The sequence below is a fragment of the Buceros rhinoceros genome, unplaced genomic scaffold (genome assembly GCF_000710305.1).
Source record: "Buceros rhinoceros silvestris isolate BGI_N320 unplaced genomic scaffold, ASM71030v1 scaffold8738, whole genome shotgun sequence".
NCBI classification, from domain to species: domain Eukaryota; kingdom Metazoa; phylum Chordata; class Aves; order Bucerotiformes; family Bucerotidae; genus Buceros; species Buceros rhinoceros.
The window spans coordinates 1-22,777 of NW_010425079.1; the positions used below are offsets into that span (position 1 = coordinate 1).

The window sequence follows — 22,777 nt, forward strand, 5'->3', positions numbered from 1 at the left end:
GTACTCGTGTCTGCTCGGTTACAACTTTGCAGCTGATAAGGGCTGTTGTATTTTCTGTTGTTACTGTTGCGCGCCGAAGAGCGTATAAAGAGTGCTGCCTGTGGGGGGAGGGATGGGGTGGGGGCTTCTGTGGTGGTTACAGTCGTTCAGAGTGGCGTTCTACAGAACTGTGTTTCTGGCTAATTCACCTAAAATGTTCTTGCAGACGCTGTCAGAGGAGCATTAACATTGCAGTGGCTTTGGGTTTTCTGTTTGCTTGCTTATGTCTTTACCTTAGGCTGTCAGGGTTTAGCGGACTCGTTTGATACGGAGGGGGAATTCTTAAGACAAATAATGTGTCTATTAATTCTGGTACATATTGGCAAGAATTCCAGTGGAAAGGCAGCTGCTTATTTGCCACTCGTTCTGTTGGGTGTGAACGCTATGGGAATCCCACTCCACCCATTAAAAACTGGCTTAACTCAAAATCTTAATGTTTCTCTGGCTTCTCTAGCATTTCTGGTTGTCAGGATATATTCATACAGCCCTGTTGGTATATCAAGATAGTTATTGCTTAACTTATTCTGAGCCATTTAACTATACTGCTGCGTACTAATGTGTTAGTAATGTAGGTTAGTAGGATAACTTCTTAAAGTTGCCAGTCTTAGTATTTGTCTTTCATAAAATAGGGTATTTCTGAACGGTGGCCTGTATAAAAATGATACGGTACTGTCCTGTGCATCTTTTCGGTGGAATGTTGGATTAATTTAAGATATTTCCAGGTTAACATATAGAGTAAATAATGTTTTTAAAATGGCATGTGTCTTTGATCAGGTTAGAAGCGAAGGAGGATGTGCTCCTCTGCTGCCTTGGACCTCATTCAGTTACAGTTATTAAAATGGAATCATGATAGAGCTTACTGGGTACTTGGGGACGACTGGACGCGATGTGAAATAGTGAGTCACAGGGCACAGAGGTGTCAGCTTTACTGTGACTAGCACTAGGCAGCATGTGTGCAGTCTGCAGTGTTCACACAATGAACTGAAAATGTTATCCAGCTGAATTGTTTCTGCTCTTGCTAACATACATATGAGAATCTGGGACATGCTGATTTTTCTGAAGACTAAGGCACTTGTGACACAGTTAGAGCGCTTCAGTTGGTTGTTGAAGAAGGGTGCTTGAGAAAGAGGGGAAACCTTCTGCATTCCTGACAGTGATTCTGTAAAACTTCCTGGGTAGCAATTGTTTAGTAGATTGATCTTGAATGTAAACTCATGTCAGAACAAAAATGACTCAGTCTTGTATTTTATTATGTCAGGACTTGGTGGGATTTCTGTTTATTTCCTGTCTGGGCTCTAAGACGTTTTGCGGATGGGGCTCTATCCCTTAATAATGCGTATTTTTCTTAAACACAGAGCTCTTTAGCATGTCAAATCCTTTTATTTAAACTGCCAACACACGTCTTCATATTGATCTTCTAAAAGAAAGACGTCTTTAATTCATCGGTGTTGTTCCTTTTAAATTGCTTTGGATGTGGATTTGATCTAATTAGCATCCATTATAATGAGGACTCTCAACAGCAGAGAGGTTCTGAAATACGCTGCACATCTGGGGAAGCCCTTCTTGTACAGGAAGCTGCTGCCAGTGGCCAATTTACACAACAGAAGAGGGTTTTAGTGTATGAATGGCTCTTCCTTGTGCTGGCCTGCTGTTTCCTTCCTAGGATACATGACTGTAAGCTTAATTGCAGCTGCTGATTCATCACCTCGTTACTAGGGTATAAAGTTGGTTTGCTTAGTAATTCACGTTTTGAAAAACAACAACAAAAAACCCTCAGCTGCTAATTTAATTCCTTTGGCATAAAAGGTACTTCTGTATGTTGGTATTTTACCTCTAGCAGTCGTCTAGTTGATATCAAGACCAAGCATGTGCTTTGTACGGGAAGGACTTGGTTTTGGTTTACAATATTCAATAAAGTTTGGATGGATACCAAAATTTCCTTGGTTTAAAATGTCCTGGGCATGATCCTTTCAAAAGAATGCTACTAGATCAGTGAAACCTGCACTGGATCAGCTATCACTGCTGCTACAGTCCAGTTTTCCATGAAGCTGCACATGAATCTTCTCTTGGAAACTGGACCTTCATGTTGAAAGGAAATGAATCATTTATTGTGATCCTCGAAAGAGAAAACAACTCTTGTAAAGAGTTTGTGATGTAGCGTCAGAGGGGTTATGGCAGAAGGACACGAAGCTGCACTGCCACAAGTGTGAACAGCGCCCAATGCTCACTCGCGGATGCTGTTCTTAAGAGAATCTTCTCAGAGCAAAGTCACAATAGTCACAGGGAACAGGGTAGTGCTCCCACTTCCTTCTTAACATCTGTGATTTTTCATGTGGCTGAAATCAGGTATTTTTTCTTCCATTAGTGTGTTCTCTGTTGTAGGTCCCGAAGCTGGATGGATCTTGCTTACAAGCAGAATTAAGGGGCAGATTCATCCTTTGTTTTCTTGCTAACCAGCTGTAAAATTTGAGCCACAGAAACCAAGAAAATACAGTAATGATACAGAAGTACCTTGGATGAGTTATGCACCAGGTAGTTCTGTCCTTCAGCTGAGGAAAAAGATTAAAAGCATAGTAGCTTCCTGGTTTTTTAAATTTTGAGACCACTATTTAATGGGAAATTCAGATGTTGAAATTTACTTCACGTTTCTGTTGTTTGACGTTGTTAAGGCTGTATTCAAAGTAGAAGATGCTTCATGTTTGGGTAATACATTGTCCATTGTGTTAATGTCATGTTTTTGAGAAACAGGGAAGTTGGGAAGAGATGAGACTTGTCCTATAGAACATTTTTTTCCTCTTTGCCAGGTTCTGATTTGAGAAAGTTCATTCTAAGAGGCTGTTTAAACTCCCTGCAGTAGAAGGGGATAGTACAAGGCTTCCTTGTATTTCTCTGATAGGCTCTAGCATCATGTATCGCTCAGCTGGACAGGAAGTGTTTCCTTGCCCTGTGAATGGGGGGAACAGCAAGACCTGGGTTTTCATCTCCACTCCTCGTTTTGTGATGTGGTCACTCAGAAGGAGATCTGCTCCCTGTTTCTTGCTGGTGTTTCCCCCACCTGAGAGCAGTTGTTGTGCAGATGGCTTGCTTTGTCTAGGGCTGCCGCAAAACCACAGACGGTATTTCTGGAATGGGCAGAGAAGGTTCTTGGGAGCGCCTTGTGTTAAAGCTGCAAAGCAGACCAGCAATTATTCCAGAGCAATAGAAGTTTCTACATTAATAATAGGCAAGTGCTAATTTAAGCAAAGACACCAAGTAAAATGTTTATAAAGAAATTTAAGTCTAAGGAGAGCAATGCCACGTTTCTTAGTTGAAAAAACCCTGAAGTAATAAAGGGAATAAATTGCCTGGGTTGTCTTGACAAGCCTTAATAGCATCCCGCTAATGAAGCTGGGGCTGGTACACTCACAATTCTGCAGACCTCATTTTTGTGTAAGCTGTGGTGTAGGGGTGTTAAATAGTGAAATTATTTTTACCACAAAAATAGCAAAGTGTTTCCCCATTATTTATACATAACTATAGAGCAGTGTAGTCTTGCCATTGTTGTTTGTTTTTGCTGACAAGTCTGATATTTTGTTGCCCAACAACTCAGACAGGTTTTTCTTTGTCTCCTTTTAATTCTCTGTAAGGTATTGTACGTTTGAAGCATTTCCCTTACCAGATTAGTTAGATATGCAATGATGCTTCCTAAATCATAAAGATCTGGGAGTGACTGATCTGCTGCCGCTGTTTGAGTTCAAGCGAGGTGGAGGATCCGGCGTTGTGGCTGAAGGCATGGCAGTTTTCTTGATTCGGCAGAACAATTCCTCTAGCAGAAGCTGCCCCTTGTGACTAATGCAGGCTTGGGATATTTATAGACGTGCATATCCACAGCCCTTCTTCACTCCAGCAGGCAGTCGCCCAAATACAAAAGTCTTCTGGAATTAAAGTAAAAGTCAAAATTAAAATTAGTCCAGCAGTTTGATTCTGACAACACAGTGGAATGCAGGAGCACATCGGGTGATGAAATGCTTTCCTTGCAGGGGCAGTGCAGCTTTGGGAGCTGTGGGGAGATGCGCACTGAATGGGGACTTCTTAGCATGTTGTAGAGTCACAGTGTTTTGTTTTCTGTCCAAAATTCATACGCTACAATTCCTGGTATTTGCATTGTTGTTCCAGCTTAGGGGGTTGTTGTCTTTGCTCCTGTCCTCGGCCAGCCAGGACGGGAGATTTGGTGTCTGTAGAGGACCTGCTGTGAGCTCTGGTTCAAGGGAGCTTCTCAGTGTTGCCATGGCAGAAGCAGGGATATATTCTACGTTGGTTTCCCCTTCTAGGTGAGAAGCCGAGTTGCTAGCTAGGAGGCATATTGGAACTAGATTTTTATTATATTTGTAGAGTCATATAGCATTTCTTCTTTGCATTACAGTTCTCTCACTGGTATTTCATGAAAAATCCTTATAGATGTAACTTAATTCTGAGACTGAAGTGGTAAACTCATTCCAAATAAAACACAAAAAATTAAAACTCTATTGAATCCTGTAAGAATATTTTAATCTCTGTAACAGATGCTTAAAGAAAATAAACAAGAATGTTATTTGGAACCTAAAAGGCACAGCGTAAGAACCAGGCTTTTAAAAGTCTCATTTCTGCCATGTTCGCCAGATACTTTTTCAGAAGAAAGTGAAACTTGCCTAGACTTTCTACTTTATATGTATGTGTTTACTGTCTTCAGTTACAGGACTCAAAATAAAACAAATCACTGGATTTTTACAAAAGTTGAGCATTCTCAGTTTAAAAATTCTATATTATGAATTCTTGCTTTCAAGCAAACAATGTAAACTAAATTTTCATGCTTGTTAAGTTCCAACGTGTTGAAATGTCATTGGCTTCAGATGCTTATCTAAAACTAGTTTCAGGTATTGAGTGTTTCATACTGATGTTTTTCAGTATGTTACTGATTTCTTGGAATAATCTCCTTGTTGGCTTCCATGTGGACAGCTTTTATGAAGTCTGCCAACTTGCCCCTGCTATACGGCCGAGCATCATTGTGGTAAAACTGGTGGGTTTAAAACAGAGATCGAATACAGCTTGTAAAAATTATTTGTGTGCTGTCTGTTTTCTGATGGAAGCCTTGTCATTTGACTGGGCGTGCAGCCACCTCTGGCATTGTGGTCCTGTGTCCTTGTCAAGAATAGTGTGTACCTGCTGTGGATTACACAGTCAGAGGCTGCTGGTGCTGACACCCCTTTTGTGGTGCTGGATGACACCTGACGTTCATCAGTTCATGAGGAATCCACAGTTACGGCCTGACTGGCATGCGTGCTCCTGCCAAGACATAGTATTCATTACCATGCTGAGGGCTGTCAGGTTTGTCACGTGAATAAAAGCCCTGGTGGTGTGGAGGTGCAGCCCATGGCCCTTTGGTGGCTCTTTGGGAAGAGTCCTGTCTTGGGCCAGAGGACCAAGGCCCGCTTCCATCCCTCACTTTGCACAGTGCCTGTATTGGTTTCAATACTTTGGATAAATGCTTTTGGGGTAATACTTTTAGGCAAAGCTAATAGTAGCAATCTTGAAGGTTCATCGTTTGAGGGGAAGTTAAGTAGGCTGAAAAAATGAGAATACATTTCTGTATCTGATCTTGAGACAATGGAAGGGTTTGGCTTGTGTTATAAATAAAATTGATTCCACTGAGGAAACCGTGGACAGCATATCAGAGTGCCACTGCGCCTTACGGAATGATAGACAGAATGAGTGGACAATAAAATTAAAGCTAAAGGGATTTTCTGAGTGAGTAGCAAGCTGTGCTTTACTTTGTCAGTGTTCTCTTTTTTTTTTTTTTTGAGTTTTGGCAGAACAGAACAGGTTTTTCTTGCCTTGAAGTCTGTTGGAGCAGCTTGATATGTAAATAGCTTGCAGTCTGACTTGTGGCTCACATGCTCAGTGTTATTTTTTTTTTCCTCCCAAACCAGATTTGGATAGATGCAGACAAATTGGGGAAGAACTGAATTGAATATTTCTTTTTCTGTTAAGAAATCAAGAGCTCAAGATAGTATGTAAGAATTGTACTCAAGAAAAGAATTTCATAAGAGAAAGTTGCATTATTTGGAGAACACTTAAATGACTTTGGTGTGAGAATGTCATGTTCTCTCACTCAAAATTAAACATGAGTAAATAGAAGGTATCAGGATCTCTTTTAATGTCAGAGGAGAAGGAACCTGTACCTTTTGACTCCCACAAATTTGTATAGTGCTGTCCTTTCTTCAGAGGAAAGGAGGTAGAAAATGGAGCACTGTTACTTTTAAGTTGGTTAGCTGGCTGTGTGGTAGCGCTGACTACAGCAGCATAAATCTTGGTATAGACTTATGCCACAACATCCCAGTACCTTCTGACTCTTTTGCATCTGAAAAGTGAGCTGGCATGGAAATGCAGTTGGTGAATAGCTTCAGAAACTCAGACGTTAAGTGTCCTGGTTACTAGCTGGCTCAATCTTTTCTGATACGGATAGAAGATAAGCAGATTTTCCTTCCTATGTTTCTGTTGGCTGTCGTGTACAGGTAGGATGTCTTTCAAATAATCTTAGATTTAGCTGAGGTGAAGCAAGGCTGGAAGCAGTCACCACCAAATTTTGCTTCATTAGAGAATTGATTAAAGTTATTTTTTCTTTAATCTTTTTGTGACAAAGAAATATTGTTTTAGGTGAAATAAGAACTTTGTCTAGAGCAATTAAAGTCAAGATGATGCCAAGAATCAGATGTCTGAGTGTTTTGGCTGTTAAAGCCCATATAGATACAAGACCTCCTAGGTGTTTTAATTGATGGAAAGAGCCTGTGATGGATATTCTGTTTTAATACAGAAATTTGCTTCAACTATGAGAAGAATATGTTCAGTGTACAAAACAAAGTTACTACTTGTATGTCAATTTTCAGGGAGTGTGTTTTTCCCTAATGACTGAGAGTTAAGGAGGATCCATTCCCTGACTTTGAGTGATTGACTCATCATATGACCTTGGGCAAGTTACTCATCCACCTGGAGCTTTGGTTTTCCCAGTTGGAGTATTAAGTAAACAGTAGGAAACTTGCTGAAAGCCAAATGTTGTGTTTGAGTTGAGGCTTCCTTGCTTTCTCTTGTTTTGCCTATTCACAAAAAAGTAATTTTCCATTATTCTTTCAAGTTGGTATTTGAAAAATTCACTCTCAATCTGCTATGCCAAGCTGTAGACTGATGTTCCGATCAAGAGAATTCAAGTTCCAGCCTCCTCTCCAACATACACCTCACCTCGTTCTACTAGGTCTGCTGATCTTGCTGCTGCTATATCTATGAACCATCTAGAAGACCATAGCCTCCTGGGAAGCTGCAGTGTGTCCCTCAGATAAAAATAAGATTTTGCTGCTACCTATGCCGGCACTAAACAAACAGTGTTTTTTCTGAAGATCAGCTAACTGTAGACTTAAAAAAAATTACAACAATTAACTGTGAACCAGTCTTCTGTCCTTGAATCAAAGAATGCTGTTGCCCAGGCAAGTGCTGTAAAATTCTTCTGATAATTTATGCTGGCTCTACATACAGCCTCTTGCTTGAGTGCTCAGATCTTGAGGTTTCCCCTGTTTGTTCCTGGATGAGACAGTTTTCCCCAAGGGTGAGTGGACTGTGTGGTGGAGACTGCAAGTAATATTAAAATAAACACACTTGTCTTGAGGTTTGTTTAATGAGCTGCTTTTCTGCCATCTGAGAGCTGTTGTTCAGTGCTTCAGACGAGTGGATTTTCGTGGGGATTCTCCTCGTGGGTCCTGCTGGTGCAGGTCAGGGGAGCTGATGGGATCTTCCCCTCTGTGAGCGCAGCGCTCTGTCCGAGCAGTGTCTGCCCGGCAGCAGTGGCTGTGTTAGTGTAGCATTCCAGCACAGGCGAAGCACAACAGAATGCACCTGAGGGAAGGAAAAGTTTATAGTCATCTTTGATGTGTGCATGAATTCTGCCTGCAGATGTTTCTGAAGCAGTGGAAAGAACTTATATTTGAAAGCGTGCTGCCACGAAAGAGAAAGTGAACACAGGCTCTCTCAGAGTCTGGTGGTAGGACTGTTGCTGTACTCTGTGGTTGCTTCTAGGTGGCACTACAAGAGAAAGAATGTGTGCACGCCCTAGCTGAGAAGCCAGCTATTGAGCTGGTGAGGGCTCTGGTGGTCATAGTGCAGAGAGGAGCAGCTGGCAAATGCTTTAGGAGAAAGGAGGAAAGGAAGAAACTTGCTCTGCTGTGATAGAATTGACCGACTTCTGAATTGCATTTTACCTTGTATGAAACGGAGTGAAACAGTGGTTTCACTCAGTGACCGACTGGTTTTGCTTTAGTGCCAAAAATGTGTACAAAGTTTATATACTAGTTCTTCTCAAAAAATTATAATCACAAGAGAAATGGTTATCTCTCTAAATATTTAAATGTGAGACTGCTTTATAAATCAGTCTGACAAAACAATTACACTATGTGTACATGGGCCAAATAAAATATAGGGTTTTATTCTCATCTAAAATTTGAATCTTAACATTATTCCATATTTTAAAATTTTAAATAGGAAAAATCATCATATATTCTAGTTCACAGCCATTTCTCAACTTTTAGTTGTTGTCAAAGTATATGGCAGCTTTGGGTTTTCTTTGAAGGAGGGGGCTCTGTTTGATATATTACTTATTTTTGAAAGTTTATCTTAAGAGATAGTAACGAGTTCATCTCATGTGATGACTTGTAAAACAAATCTTATCAAAGCAAAGATATAAGCTTTTTGTAACCCTTTTTCCTTAAATATTTTATTTGGAGCTAGGCAATGTTCTGGTATGAAAGAAAAATCCTAATCTATGAAACACAAAACTAAGTAACTAAAACCTTCCTTTTTTTTTTTTCCAGCAGCTTCATGAGACTGTGAAAAGAAAGCTTGATAGCGCTGCTTCCCCTCAGAATGGAGACCAGCAGAATGGCTATGGTGATGTATTTTCTGTGTCCAAGAAACTGCGTCGTGATGACGGCCTTGGTGGAGTGAGTGGTTCCTCCAATGGAATGCCCCCTGTGTCTCCACTCCATCATCTCGACAAGAAATCTGGTGGCGGAGATACCTTACAACTTAATGGGAAACATCCGATGGGGCTAGATGGCATCAGCAAGAAGTGTCTTCCAGAGTCCAGCCTGCAAATGAACGGAGGTGGTGATGCTGATGACTCATTTCCTCTGAGTTTGAACAAGGAGCTGAAGCAGGAGCCTGTAGATGATCTTCCATGTGTGATTGCTGGAGCTGGGGGTTCTATATCTCAGAATAACTTGATGCCTGATCTTAATCTTAATGAGCAAGAGTGGAAGGAACTTATTGAGGAGCTTAATAGATCAGTGCCCGATGAAGACATGAAGGATCTCTTTAATGAAGACTTTGAAGAGAAAAAAGATGCAGATTCTTCAAATTCAGCTGCACAGACTCCATTACCACAAGATATTAACATAAAAACTGAGTTTTCCCCAGCACCCTTTGAACAGGAACAGATAGGATCCCCCCAGGTGAGATCCACTTCATCAGGTTCAGCCTTTCTTGGTGCTGCTTCTGTACCTGTAAGCGCCGCTTCTCCGGCGGTTGGTAGTTCTCAGGCTATGTTTCAGCCTTCTAGTCAGTCAATGACTGAAAATCCTAATCAGGCCATGATGCAGGCATCAAACCACTCTCAGAACGTCCAGAGGCCTCTACCCAACGTGTTGTTACCTGGGAAGGGCGCAGGAAGTGCCAAAGAAATGTCTTCTGCTCATCAACTTCAGCAGATTGCTGCCAAGCAGAAGAGAGACCAGATGTTGCAGAACCAGCAGCAAGCTTCACAAGTCCACCAAACAAATCAGATGTCTACTTGGCAACAGTCTGGGCCTTCTCATAGTCCACTGGCTGTCCCATATACCATGGAAAATCCCACCAGTCCATCGATTTACCAGCCAGACTTCAACAATCAGAAACTCATGATGCCTAATATGGGAAATAAAAGCTCACCAAGAGCTGGAGGCAATTACCATGTGAGCATTTTGGCTCATCAACAAAACAGCTTGAACCAGAACCCTGTGAATAGCCAAGGCTCTATGCTGGACTATGGGAACACCAAACCTCTTTCCCATTACAAAGCAGAATGTGAGCAGGGGGTTACAGTAGCTGGTCAGAACAAGACCCCTATGTTGGCATACATGCAACAGCGCCAGCAGCCACCACTGTCTCACGTGAGCGATGACCAGAACGGGATGATCCTGTTGAAACCCAAGTCTGGAAACATCGCCTACCGACTACCGCACAGTCAGGTGAATTTTCTGGGTTTTGTTACCTTTGTTTAGTAGCAGACTGAAGGTTTTGCAAGCGGGTGTTGGATAGAGTACAGTTCACTTGGTATTGTTTCAAAACAGTTGCTGCATGATTTTAAAGTAGAAGATGAATAACGTTCAATAAGCTGAGACAAGAACCAAGAACTCTGGAAAAACTGTCTCCAGTGGAAAACGTACTCGGTTCTAGGTCATGCATGCGGTAACGTGTCATTTCCAGCTTAGCAGACTTTATGTCATGCTTCATAGAAGCTTCTGCTTATGAAGATAAATAGATGCTTTGTAAACCTTTGCCTAAAATAACTCATGTAAAACTGTAGTGTTAAACGGTGTTCTCAAAGAAGCTTTGATTTCTTTACCTTTTTAGTCTCTATTTGTGTCAGTTGGCTTACTATAAAAAGACATGCCTTCGGTTCCTTCTTTTTTGAAGAGAGATGGAGGTGGGGGCTGCATTCCTCATGCCTTGGGTGTAACTTGGGACTTTTCAAAAGCGTATTATTGATTAAGTCTCTGAGGATTGAGGAAGCATGGAGCAGGAGACAAATGAGGTTTTTTGAGTTTTTAAGAATGAGTAATAGTAATATTTGTCTGCTTGAAGCAATATGCTTCAGGTTTTCCTGTAAAGGAAAATTCCAGATGGTGCTTCTTTGCCTTATGTATAACTGATTCTACAGGTATGCTGCAGGTTAAAATTTCTGTTGTGGAGGAGGAGTAGACTCATTTGGATTCTGTAACGTGTGCCTGCAATGCATGTACTAAAGGGCTTGTTGAGAAAAAAGGATCTTTGTTATAAGAATTAAAGCTCCTCTAGCAAAAGCTGTTGGAGATCCAACTCTAGTAATATGTTCCCTCAACAAAAGAAAACAAAAAACCTGTGAAAAAGATCTGATTAGTGTGTGATAAAGACCACACTGACATAGAAAGAAAAATCTGGGCACAAAAAGTTCTCTCTTTAAAAGCAGAGTAACAATCTAACAACATTTTGGTGAAAGAAGGGTGGAATGAAAAATGATGGGTAGATGAAAAATTAATAACAACAACAAGCTTATCCATAATAGTATTTTTCTCTGTGGAACTTGGTGACAGTGGGATTGCTGGAAAAATACACGAAGACTCATTTTAATCAGTGGTGGCCTTCTCCCCCTTCACCTGCAAAGAGTAAATACTCTGATACTAAAAAAACCAGCTTTAGGAGGGGAGGCATAAACACTCTAAATTAGATGTTGACAGAAGAGGCAGGATTTAAATATATGTTTTGTATAATGCAAATGTAAAATGTAGTGCTTGAAAAGCTGCACCCAAAGTAAACTGAAGTTTCAAAGTAAACTGAAGCTGGTGTGTTTGAGGTGCTGTTTGTAACTGGTGCCGTTCCTCTGGCTGGGCGGAAGCACACAGAGCTGTACTCGCCTGCTTGAGCCAGCCTTGGGGAAGTACTTGGAGAGTGAAGTGAAGGCCTCCATTCCTAAATGTGACCTTAGCTCAGACCTGTCTCTTCTGTGTCTGGTGCTTTACAGATGGGGTTTTGGCTGTCTTTAGCTGGACTGGAAACTGCATCCCACTTTGCCTTTTCTGTTAGAAGCTGTTGCAGGAAGATGGCCAAATAGAAGGAACTGATCTAATTTTTAATAAATAGTGTAAATGTACAAATAAGCAATAATTGACAACCTCTGGTTTTCTGAGATGTGTTATGATTCCCCTCCTCATGTAGACTTTGTTTATAAAGCCTCTCTTCCTTATTCAGTAAAATGATGAAATATTACAAATCATGATTAGCATCATGGAAGTGCCTTTCCTCATCGGTGTAGCTACTCCATTTCCAAATTCTGGAGGGCTAATCTCTTTCTGTAACTCATGTCATCTTTTCTATATTCTGCAGGATCAAACCTCTTCTCCTAACGTTCCTCGTGTTCCCGTTTCTGTCCCGGGCCCTGGCGTGGGTGCCCAGGCTCCCAATGTCTCCATGGCAGGTAACCACAGCAACCCACCTTATCTCAGCAATCAGCAGCAAGCAGCAGTGATGAAGCAACACCAAATGTTGATGGACCAGCAGAAGCAAAGGGAGCAACAACAAAAGCACTTGCTTATGGAGCAACAGAAGCAGCAATTTCTAATGGAGCAGAGACAGCAGCATCTTCTGGCTGAGCAGGTGAGAGGGGGAGCAGTCTTGGTTTCTTGGTGCTGATTTGCTTTGGTGGGTGAAACACCATCTGAGATTTAGACAAGCAGTTATCACATTGCAAAATGGGATGTAAACTACAAGGCACTTTCATAAGTATAATTGCTGTTTTAAGTTTCTATAAAAGTAACCCAGATATGTAGCGTTTGAGTGCTGAGGCTTATTTTTTCTATTGTTACAAGGCACTGTGATGAATGAAAAGACTGAAATAGGTAGAATTGAGTAGTAGACAATACCTACATGCAGAGAATGTATCATTCCAGCTATGGTGTAATTCTTTGTGAAAGAAGAAAGGCAAATGGAATCAAAGCAAAAATAAAATAGAAGGTTGGGATACCTTTGATGTGTTCTGTAGAGCTTTAAAAATGGAAGCAATGAACAAGAGACTTTATGCCTTCTGCCTTTCTTCCCTGCGAGATCCACAGCAGTTCATGTTTCAATTGTAAAACGTCTTTCACTTGTTTATTTTGGGAAAATAATTTGGCATCTCCACCCAACTTGCATCTTACCCTGCCAGAACAATTTAACTCTGCTGTCCATCATGCTGCAGAAAGCTGCTTTAGCCTCTCTCAGGGCAATGAGCTCCTTGTGTGACCATCTCTAAGCTTTAAACTTTTTGCAAGTCTTTCAGCTGGGACTCAGCCCAAAGGAGCTTCATTCCCCTTACCAGTCCCCAGTGCTTTTCTGCATTTTTACAAGGCCCTGCAGCTGTGTTCCAGGCACTGGCGCTGTACACACAGAGAAGTGGTCAGTGTCCAGTATGGAGGAGGAGAAGATGAATTTTCAAAGCAGGTTTGAGACCCAGGGAGAAGCAAGTATTCAGATCTTCTGGAAAAAGGGTACTGCTGAAGAATTTTGTCTTTGAAGATAATGGTGGAGGAAAGAACCATGGAAACTGTCTTTGGGAATAATGAGGGGAAAAAAGGATAGTGGTTTTAAGGAAAAAAAATGTGAAGTGCGTCTATCCCTGAGAATTAAAATGAAGAAATGCTCTGAAGTCCTTCAACTAATAACAGTTGGGAATGTGTAATTTCCTTAATTTTCAGCACTGTTAGAACCTGATAAATCTCAATGTTCTCAACTTTCAAGTTGGAGTGGTTACCCTGGTAGGTAGGATTTTCACTGTAAGTTGGAACATAGAGATGATGAGAGGACAGGTAATGGTTGGGGGGGGGGGATAGACACCTTAACTTTTATTGCAACAACTGTCTATCAGATGTTTTCTTTCTTAAAGAAGGAGATGATACAGTCTCCTCCAAACTGAAAACATGTGAAAGCCCATGGTAGAATCTGCAATTTTCTGGAGCTGCGGCGGTGTCACATCCTAGCAAATGGCTTTTTTGATCACCTGGAGACCTCTGTTAAAATAGAGGGCTGCACTGAGATGACAGAAAATCTCCTACAGTTCTTGACCCACTGTAGATAAAACATAAGAATATGGTTGGCAGTGTTTTAAAGAAACCTGTATGAATGTTGGTAAAGATACGTTTTTGAGATTTGGGTAAAAATGCCATTTGGGCTAAGGGCTGAAATTCCACCCAGATTTCATGGTGGAAATAGACTATCCAAGTCTGAAGGACAAAGAATGCCCAAATCATCAATAAAATAATATTCTCTGTATGAGTTCTGCAATCTGTAAACTTATATAAAGCCTTATAATACTTTTTAGTAGATCATTCAGGTTTTGAGGACTTGTATGTTAATATCAAATGTCAAACATTACCAGTTGCTACTCTCCCAAGATGTTAACAGACAGGTAGTCTTTGAAAGAAGGTGGGGAGAAAGGAAATATGGGGTGTTGGCATCCTGCCTGTACTCCTGCACCACCGAAGGGTGATTACTGTGGCCCGTTAGAGCTCTTAGAGCTGTGGATTGGCAGGTGTCCTTAGCTGAGTAATGGACCTCCCAGCATCAGACCGCTCTGAGCAGCGTGCGGTATGTTAACAGGATGGTCAGTAGTGTATCTCAAACATAGAGCTGAGGTATTTTTTTCCTTACCTGTTTGTTTCTGTGTAGCCAGCACGTGCTGCTGTAGTAAATATCAGTATTATGAAACTATTTTACTCCTGTCCTGGTTATGGTAACTATGACTGACTTGTACAATTTCCATCTTTGTATAGAGATACTGGGGCTCTGATCCCAAATAAGGAGCAGCTTCGCTTTGAAGCCAAGCAGACTTTGATACTGCATTGACCGCATTTCTTGACCATGTGCTGCCCAGTCAGGCTAGATCTTCTCAGCTTTTTAATTCAGTATTTATTTCTTTGGCTACGTATGATACTGGCTGTAGTTCTACAAAAAGATTTTTGAATCAGTCGATCTCTGTTTTGCAGGAGAAGTGTAGTTTCTGGTAGTTTCAATGCCATTCCCTGCCACTCTAAAGCTGTCTTTGCATTCGATGTCCTACATGATTTTTTTTTTTCCTGTCTCTTTTCTGAGCCAGGTTCTGCAGCTCTTGGTTTCTCTCAGAACTATGGCATCTCTTGGCTTCTGTGGTCAGCCTCTTTCAGGTTGGACTGGTCCTGCAAGCAGCAGGTCCTCTCTGTCAGGCAGCCTGCCCTCTTCATTCCTCTGCATGTCTCAACAGCTTCTTAGCTGCAGATGTTTCTTTGTTATATCACTCTAGCCGCCTCTTTAAAGGCTTATTGCTTGTGCCTTCACCCCAGGGCTCCTGGAATGGAATGTCTGTCCCCTTCTGCGCTCTGTGTAACTTTTCACATAAGTAGGTAGCTGTGCTTTCCTCCAGGACTCCCGTTCTTGGCAGGCCCCGGCCCCCTCCAGGACTCCTGTTCTTGGCAGGCCCCAGTTGCCCCGTGCCCGGGTCTGTGATGTCCGGAGGTAGAGCAGTGACTCTTTCATGGGCACCCCCTTGCCGTGGGGAAGGAGCTTGTGTGCCCTTGTGAGGTTGAGAGCTGTGCTGGTGGTGGCATGTGCCTCCGGTGGGGTCTCCCAAGCCAGACAGGTCTCGGCTGAAGGGTCAGACAAAGTGTGTCCACGGGCAGGATGGGCTCAGTAGCCTTCGGGCAGCCATCCTAGGAGAAGGACAACTCTGACTCCAAACCCGGGCAGATGGAGCTCGTTTAGCCTTGTAAGGCTCCATCTAAGAGAAGGACACTCTAACCAAACCTACGACCTGAGGACTTTGCTGTCACTGTCCAACCTCGCTAGGCCCTGGCAGATGAACCTCAGGTGTAAAGGGTGGAGCCAGTTCCGCGCACGCTGCGCTTCACCTAAAAAACCCACCACGCAGGCCCGAAGGGTGCACTCATCGCTTGCAGTGAGCGTGGGAAAAGCCCTTCCCAGATCTTCGTTCACGAAGCCAAGCCATGATGATGATGATGAGGTAGCTGTGCATTGCATGACTACTTAGTTGTCTCAGAATTTGTCTGGTTGGTGTCTGTGGAAGAAGAGCCAGAAATGCTACGCCTGATATATTTCATATTGGAAAAGCAGCCTGTTGAGATCTCCGAGTGCACTATTGGTGGAACATCCCCCTCAAGGCTTTACATTTAATGTTCCCAAAAGTTTCCTCATAGCAAATGCACTCGTTCTATATTTTGAAATGGTTTTATCGTAATGTAGGTACAAGTTGAATGTGCTTATCAAGAGGCAAGGTTATTTGGACTCATTAGTAGGGTTTGTTTCAATTGACGGGGACATCGTTAAGAGAGTGCCTTTGAACAACGATTACAAAGTTTGTACAACTTCTGTTATAAACTTAGTTTTGCAGTTTATCTTCCAGTAAAACCTGTGGTATAGGAGAAAATTTTTACACGTTCAATTTTTACTTTTCTGTGTAACACTTGGTATTTATGACTTGTACTTTAATTTCTAAAGAGAGGTCTAAAATAATTGATCTGGGAGTGAAGAGCAAAGAAGTATGTTTGAATTTTTTTTTCACATGCTGGCTTTTGCTCTTTTTGTGCCTGTTAGTATTCTTAGAGCATTCCTACTGATGCCTGTTGATTATGTTACTGATTAAAAGGCATGTTGGACTTCCAATGTGTTAAAGCCTTCAGACATGCGTTGCAGTAACCCCTGTAACACGCTGTTGTCTCAGAGTTCCTAATCTTATCACTCATCAGATTAAATTGACTGTTTGAATCTTGAGAACAAAGGTCTGCAGTGACTTCAAGGTCGTATAAGCCCCTTGAATTATCAGCTCTGCAGAAAAGTATGCAGGTAGCTTGTGTTTATCCAAGATGGTCACCCTTGGAAAAAGCTTGACTGGTTTTCTAATGGTCTTGTATTGCACCTGTTTTAGGAGAAACAGCGGCAGCAGCAAGAGCAGCAGCTGCAGCGGCATCTGACTCGACCACCTCCCCAGTACCAGGATCAGCCGCAGAATCCGTACCAGCCACCAGTGGGACAGTTCACGGGTAGGTAAACATGGCGACTGAAATAACGGCAGAAAAAACACCAGGAGTAAAGACCAAGGTGTCTGCACGTTTCCTGGACTGGGTAACTTTTATTACATCATCTTCCCACATTACTGCACCTTAAAACTTTTAGACCTCTGATTCAGTTGCCAATTAACAGCTTTCGCTGTCCCAGATATCTGGGACAAACTTATGCTTCTGATTCTCAATATTGCTTTGGAAATGGGTAAAATTCTTAAGTGTCTTCATTGTTTTAAAGGCCTTTTTGTACTACCGTTTCCCTTTATAGGTTGTAGATTCTCCTTTACTTTCATAGAGCAGGATTCAGGGGGTTTTCTGTAGCGTAACATTGCTATTGCTTGTATCTGTCACAGCCCTCATTAGAGAAAAATAAGTGATGTATTATTTCTCTCATCTACTAGGATGAGTTTAACATTCTCTAATGTTCTTACCCCTGCTGCCTGTAGAAGGGAATGCAACTTGAATTCTCTTCATTACGTTTTAGTGTCCTACATGGGGTTTTATTGCAGGAGAAGCATCTTGGTATGGCTTCAGCATACTAATGCTGATAAATAAAAGATGTTGTTACTGTTAAGCTGGAATAGCTTCATGAAGGTGGAAGAACTAGAGAATGGTAAAAACTCATCTCCTTACCTGAAAAATCCTTATTTAACAGGCCATCAAGAAGCCCCATGTCTCTTTTGATAAATCTAGAGTACAAGAAAAGTGCTTATTCCCTTCATCTTGTTTCCTTATTCTCTATGTTCCCACAGAAATAAATACCAAAGGGAAAAGATGCAACTAGAAATGTGATACCCGTATTCCAACAGTGCTGGTGACTAGTAGAGCTATGACTGGGTTTTGTTACTTAGCTGAGAAAACTTGATCCCAACACAAAAGGATCATGTGTTAACACAGTGATCAGTAGCATCCTTCAAATATTGCACTGAAACATTTTTTTCTCTCCTGCCCTTCTCTACAGAAACACAGCAGTACACCTCTTAGAGATAGAGGATATTTTGCTGTGATAAACAACAGCATTATTAAAACTATTTTTTTCTTGTCATGATGATTGTAACTATTTTTTTTTCCATCTTAAATCCTGGTGTGTGTATGACCTTGTCACTGCAGTGTTCCAGAAAGACTCTTCTCCCATCCACCCACCCACCTCCCTCCCTGACATTGGTGTTTTTATGGCGTGCGTTGTTACTAATTAATTCAATATAATTTGAATTATATTTGAATAAAATTATAATTGAATTAATAATGATGGAGAACCAATATTCCTCAGCTATGATAAAATATGGAAGAATTCTGCAGCGTTGTGGTTGAAAGTAGAGAAAGTACTAGTGTAGCAGGTTTCCTTTGGTCGACTGTGTGGGAAGGGTTTATATGCATTACACCTCACAGTGCTTTTTCCCCTATATGTGGTGGTTTTTTTTTTTTTTTTGCTTTAAATAGAGGGCTGTTTTTTCTACAAGAAGAAAGTTTTTACTCAGAACTTACAAGAAAGGACTTTTTTTATTTGCTGAGAAGTCTTATTTTTGCAAATCGTTCTGCTTGGTTATCAGCAATGCGTATTCACATAGTGAATATTTCAGTGTGGAAATCTAAAAGATACTTGACCAGAACTTTCCAAAAGTTACATAAAATAGAAGAAATTTCTGGAACTGGGAAAACACAGGACTGCAAACCCTGCAGCTGTACAATAAGAGCTAGAAAGTGCATGCACTTAACTGACAACGTGTGTGTGCAGTGAGTGGTATTTTTAACAGCTCAGCAAGCTGTGCATGCACTTCAAAGTGTGCGTGTACCTCTTGTTCACAAAGAAATATCAGAGCCCTGCCTTTAAAGTCTTTTTTTTTAAATTGATGATACTGAACTCTTAGAAGTGGTATTCAGATTTTTTAGGACATTGGCATATCTGTGTTTGAGATCAAGCTGGAGGTGCTAACTGGAGCAACAACTGACACTCTTTACTTAAAAAGTGCTGCTGTCTGTGTGGTGGTTGTACAGGTTGGCTTAATCAAATGCAGCTGCACCTCCATTCTGAATTAGTGTCTACAAGCCTCGGCTCTGGTTGAACGGAGGTATTTAATATCTCAAAATATCTCTTTGTATTTCAGGGTCATCTTCAGCCATGCCTGGGGTCACTAATTTAGGACAGTCCAGCTCCAGTAGTCCACGGATGTTTCCTCAGAGCCAGAACATGATTCAGATGGGACCTGGACACAGTTCTGTTCCTCCACTCCAGTCGGGCTCCAGTCAGCAGGACCGGGGGGTGACTCCATATACCAATATGCAAAACATTCAGCGAGGGGGATTGTACAACTTGGCGTCTGGTATGACACAGATGGTTCCCCAGCATGCAACTCAAAGTGCCAACGGACAGCCACCAATGCAGAGACAAGGCAGCTTGGGCCAGGGTGCTGCCGTTCCTGCTGGGTACGGGCAGAACACCTTAGCAAACTCAAGTATTTCTCAGCAGCACAGTAAAGGTGCACTGAATCCAACCTTATCTAAGCCACAGATGGCAAGAGTACCAGCTGCTATGGGGGCTCAAAATCCATCTTGGCAGCACCAAGGTATCCCGAACATTAACAGCCAGACACAAGCAAACAGTGGCTTAGGACCGTTTCCTGCCAGCTCCTCTTTCCACATGCAGCAAACCCATCTAAAGATGGCCAACCAGCAGTTTGCCCAAGGAATGCCTCAGGTAAGCCTAAGCACCAGCAGACCGATGACCTCTATGAACGCTGCTGTCTCTGGGCAGATGTTGTCGTCATCTTTAGGTGCGCAGCAGCGGACAAACCCCCCTACACAACAGCAGGTACCCTCACAGCAAGTCTTGCCTGGCATGAACCAGACTGTTCCAGATCTGAACGCTTTCAACCAGAATCCAAATCAGCAAATGCCCAACAGAGGTAATCTGCACTGTAGTCAAGGGTACCCTGTGAGGACAACCAGTCAGGAGCTGCCTTTCGCCTACAGCGGCCAGTCGGGCAATAATGGACTGCAGAACTTAACTGGTGACACAGATCTGATAGACTCTTTGCTGAAAAACAGGACTTCAGAGGAGTGGATGAATGATTTGGATGAGTTGTTAGGAACTCATTAAACTGGGGCCGGGAGTGGGGCTTCTATTTTTTAATTATTTCATGAAATATAAACAACACTTGGACCAAAAAACCTGTGGCATTGAGGAGACTCGCAGGTATTAGAGGTAAATGGTCGGGAAAGGGACTGGAGCTGCTTCTCAATGAGTGTTGATACGTGGTGGAGGTGCACCAAGGTCTGCAGGAACAGTGCGCATTATCTTGGCGTCTCTAAGGAGTCGCACACTTGAACAGGTCAAAAAAAATTGTGCGTGTCCTAGGCAGCCTTTCAGAAATCTCACTTGTAGTGTTCTAAAATGAAATTTTAAAATTATTTAAAAATAAAACTAAATTCCACAGAAATAGGGCAGAAAGCAGGCAAGTAGTTGCACAGATTGTGTGTAGGGCTTAGTCTCCTGCAGCGATAACTTGCAATCGTTATTGTTGGTAGCTTGACGTGCTGTTAGAGTACTGTCCGTCGAAGTTCAGACTTTTTATTTGAGAAGAGGCTGTATGCACCTGAGTATGCTTACAAAATGTTCTGAATTGTTTCTTTCCCCCGTTGCTGAAGCATGTGCCATAAGCAAGTGATATTTCACAGTAAATATTTCTAGATGCTGGTAATAGATGAAAAAAAGTATTAAAACCTGGCCAGTTAGTCTAGGTAGTCGTCTTAATAGATTGTAGTCAATTTTAAGCTGCAGTTTGCACTCTGCTGTAGAGAGGCACAGTTCTTGGCTTGTACCTTGCTGTGTTTAAAGGGGGAATTTCTTATGGGAGAACTTTTAAACTATAGTAGGTTTAACATGAATTGTAAAGCCATTTACTTTGCACCTGTTTCTTCATAACTTATTTCCAAAGGTAGATGTATTTAAATGAAGGCTTTGCTTCATGACAGCTCATCTAGTTTTCTTTGTTGTAAAAAGTAAAACTAACTTCTGAGATCAGTTTGTTCCCCAAAGTTACCGATGACGCAATGAGCACAAGACTTTGTCACTTCAGGATATCAGCAATAATAGCACAGGCAGCCTGGGAGAAGACTTGTATCAGGTTTGCTCCAATATGGAAGTCTCCCCCTTTAAATACTTTTTTCTCTTTTTTTTAATCCTGGGTTACGAGTTTGATAATCTTTCTATAGACGGGTGGATTTACTTCTTCAGTATCCCTTGAAGCAGATGCTGGTTCTTCAGCTCAGCCCAAGGAGATCTCTTATCCGTATGTTGGGGTCAGTCCCAGGAAGGACAGAAGCCACCATAGGAACAGTCAGTGTTCCGAAGTCCTTACTTTCTACCAAAAAATCCCCTATCCACCCACAAACCACCTTGCCTTAACCTTTATTTTAAAATGAAAATAAAGTCGAAAGCTTTTGTTTTAAATGCACAAATACCTCTTCCCTTTTTAAATCCACTTTTTTGGAAAACTCCTTTAAACTTTCTAATCAAACCCAGCATTGTGATCTACAGACAATTTCCTTCAGCACAGACTGGCTTCTTCGGGAGTTTTCTGCACTGCAGAGATGCATGAGAGAGGGTTTTTTCCAGAGTGGGTGAAGGGAAGTGAAGGATAACAGTGATTTCAGAGAAGGAAAATACTTTACTGTATCTGCAGCTCCTTTATGAGACAATTTGCACTTTTACAAACTGCTTTTTAACACTAATACTTTAACCCTTTCCAAATATGCATGGAACATGGTTTATCAGCACACTTACCTAGCGTGGGTGAGTCACGCTCTGTTGAACAGATTCGATGTTGTACCATGTTGAACTGTTGGTGAAAGATGTGCGTTGGTCAGTGGATCCCACTGCCGAATAGCGGCTAAAACTTCCCTGAGGCAGACTTAATCTCTCGAGTTGCTTCTGAAGAGAGGACATAAAGATGTCTTTGGGTGGGAAAAAGGAGGTGTTGGTGACTTTGACACCTCTGGTATTGTCTAGAATAAATAGCTGAGATGCAAATAACTGATGCTAACTTTTCTTGTACTGGCAATCGAATAAAAGAGTTAGTGAGTTTGGTTTACTGTGAAGTTAAACCAAAACCTGGTCCAAGGTAAGTGTCGGTAGAAGAGTATAGATATAAACTAGCAATGGCAGGGGAAGGAGTGTTTGCTGTATTTTTATTTTTAAGGGTTAACTTTGCACCAGTGTGCCTTCCCTTCCTGTCGGGGGTGCTTGGGACCTCATAATTTCAAGTGACATCCTTCAGTGTCACGAGTTTTTTCTCCCCCTTACAAACACTTGAGAGAAATAACAGGGTAGTAGGATTCAGCTTTTCTTTCTTCCCTGTTCAGGTTGTGGTGAAATCTGCTACGTTTTCCAGTAGATTTTGCACGCGGACTTTGTTCTGAATAAGTCAAAATACAATCTATCCAGTTGCAATTTCTGAATTGGAGGAAAAGCACATCTGCTGCTTGTTTGCATTGTTACTACCAAAAAGGCAATCCAGCTAAATGTCCAGGAAAATGCAGATGGGCTCTTTTCTCCACTGTTTCTGGAAGCTAAGGTGGATATTGCCCTGCTTGACCAGAGGGTTTGTTCAGGAAGGTATCTAGGTTTGATGACAGGGCCTTTTCATGGTACTGTTGAACTAAAATTAAGTGTGATTCTAGGCAAACTGGCTTGTAGTGCCCATTGGTCTTCATAGGTGAAAAGGATCCAAACAGCATTTAACCTCATAGGAAAAATAGCCCTCACTTCTGGTTTGGTCCCGTCCACGTCGTGCGATCAGACTGTTGGAAATGTGGCGTCACTGTAACAAAGCTGAGACAGTTCAACGGCAATGAAACCACGG

General features: G+C 41.8%; 1 protein-coding gene across 1 annotated transcript; it reads left to right on the plus strand.

Moving 5' to 3' along the window:
* Window positions 1–8,118: 8,118 nt before the first annotated feature.
* On the plus strand, window positions 8,119–20,013 carry MAML1 (mastermind-like 1 (Drosophila); the record flags this gene model as incomplete). Its single annotated transcript, XM_010141009.1, has 5 exons — window positions 8,119–8,178; window positions 8,916–10,322; window positions 12,217–12,486; window positions 16,781–16,895; window positions 19,022–20,013. Coding segments are annotated over 5 exons (2,844 nt in total), but the record flags the coding sequence as incomplete, so codon positions are not given.
* Window positions 20,014–22,777: the final 2,764 nt, after the last annotated feature.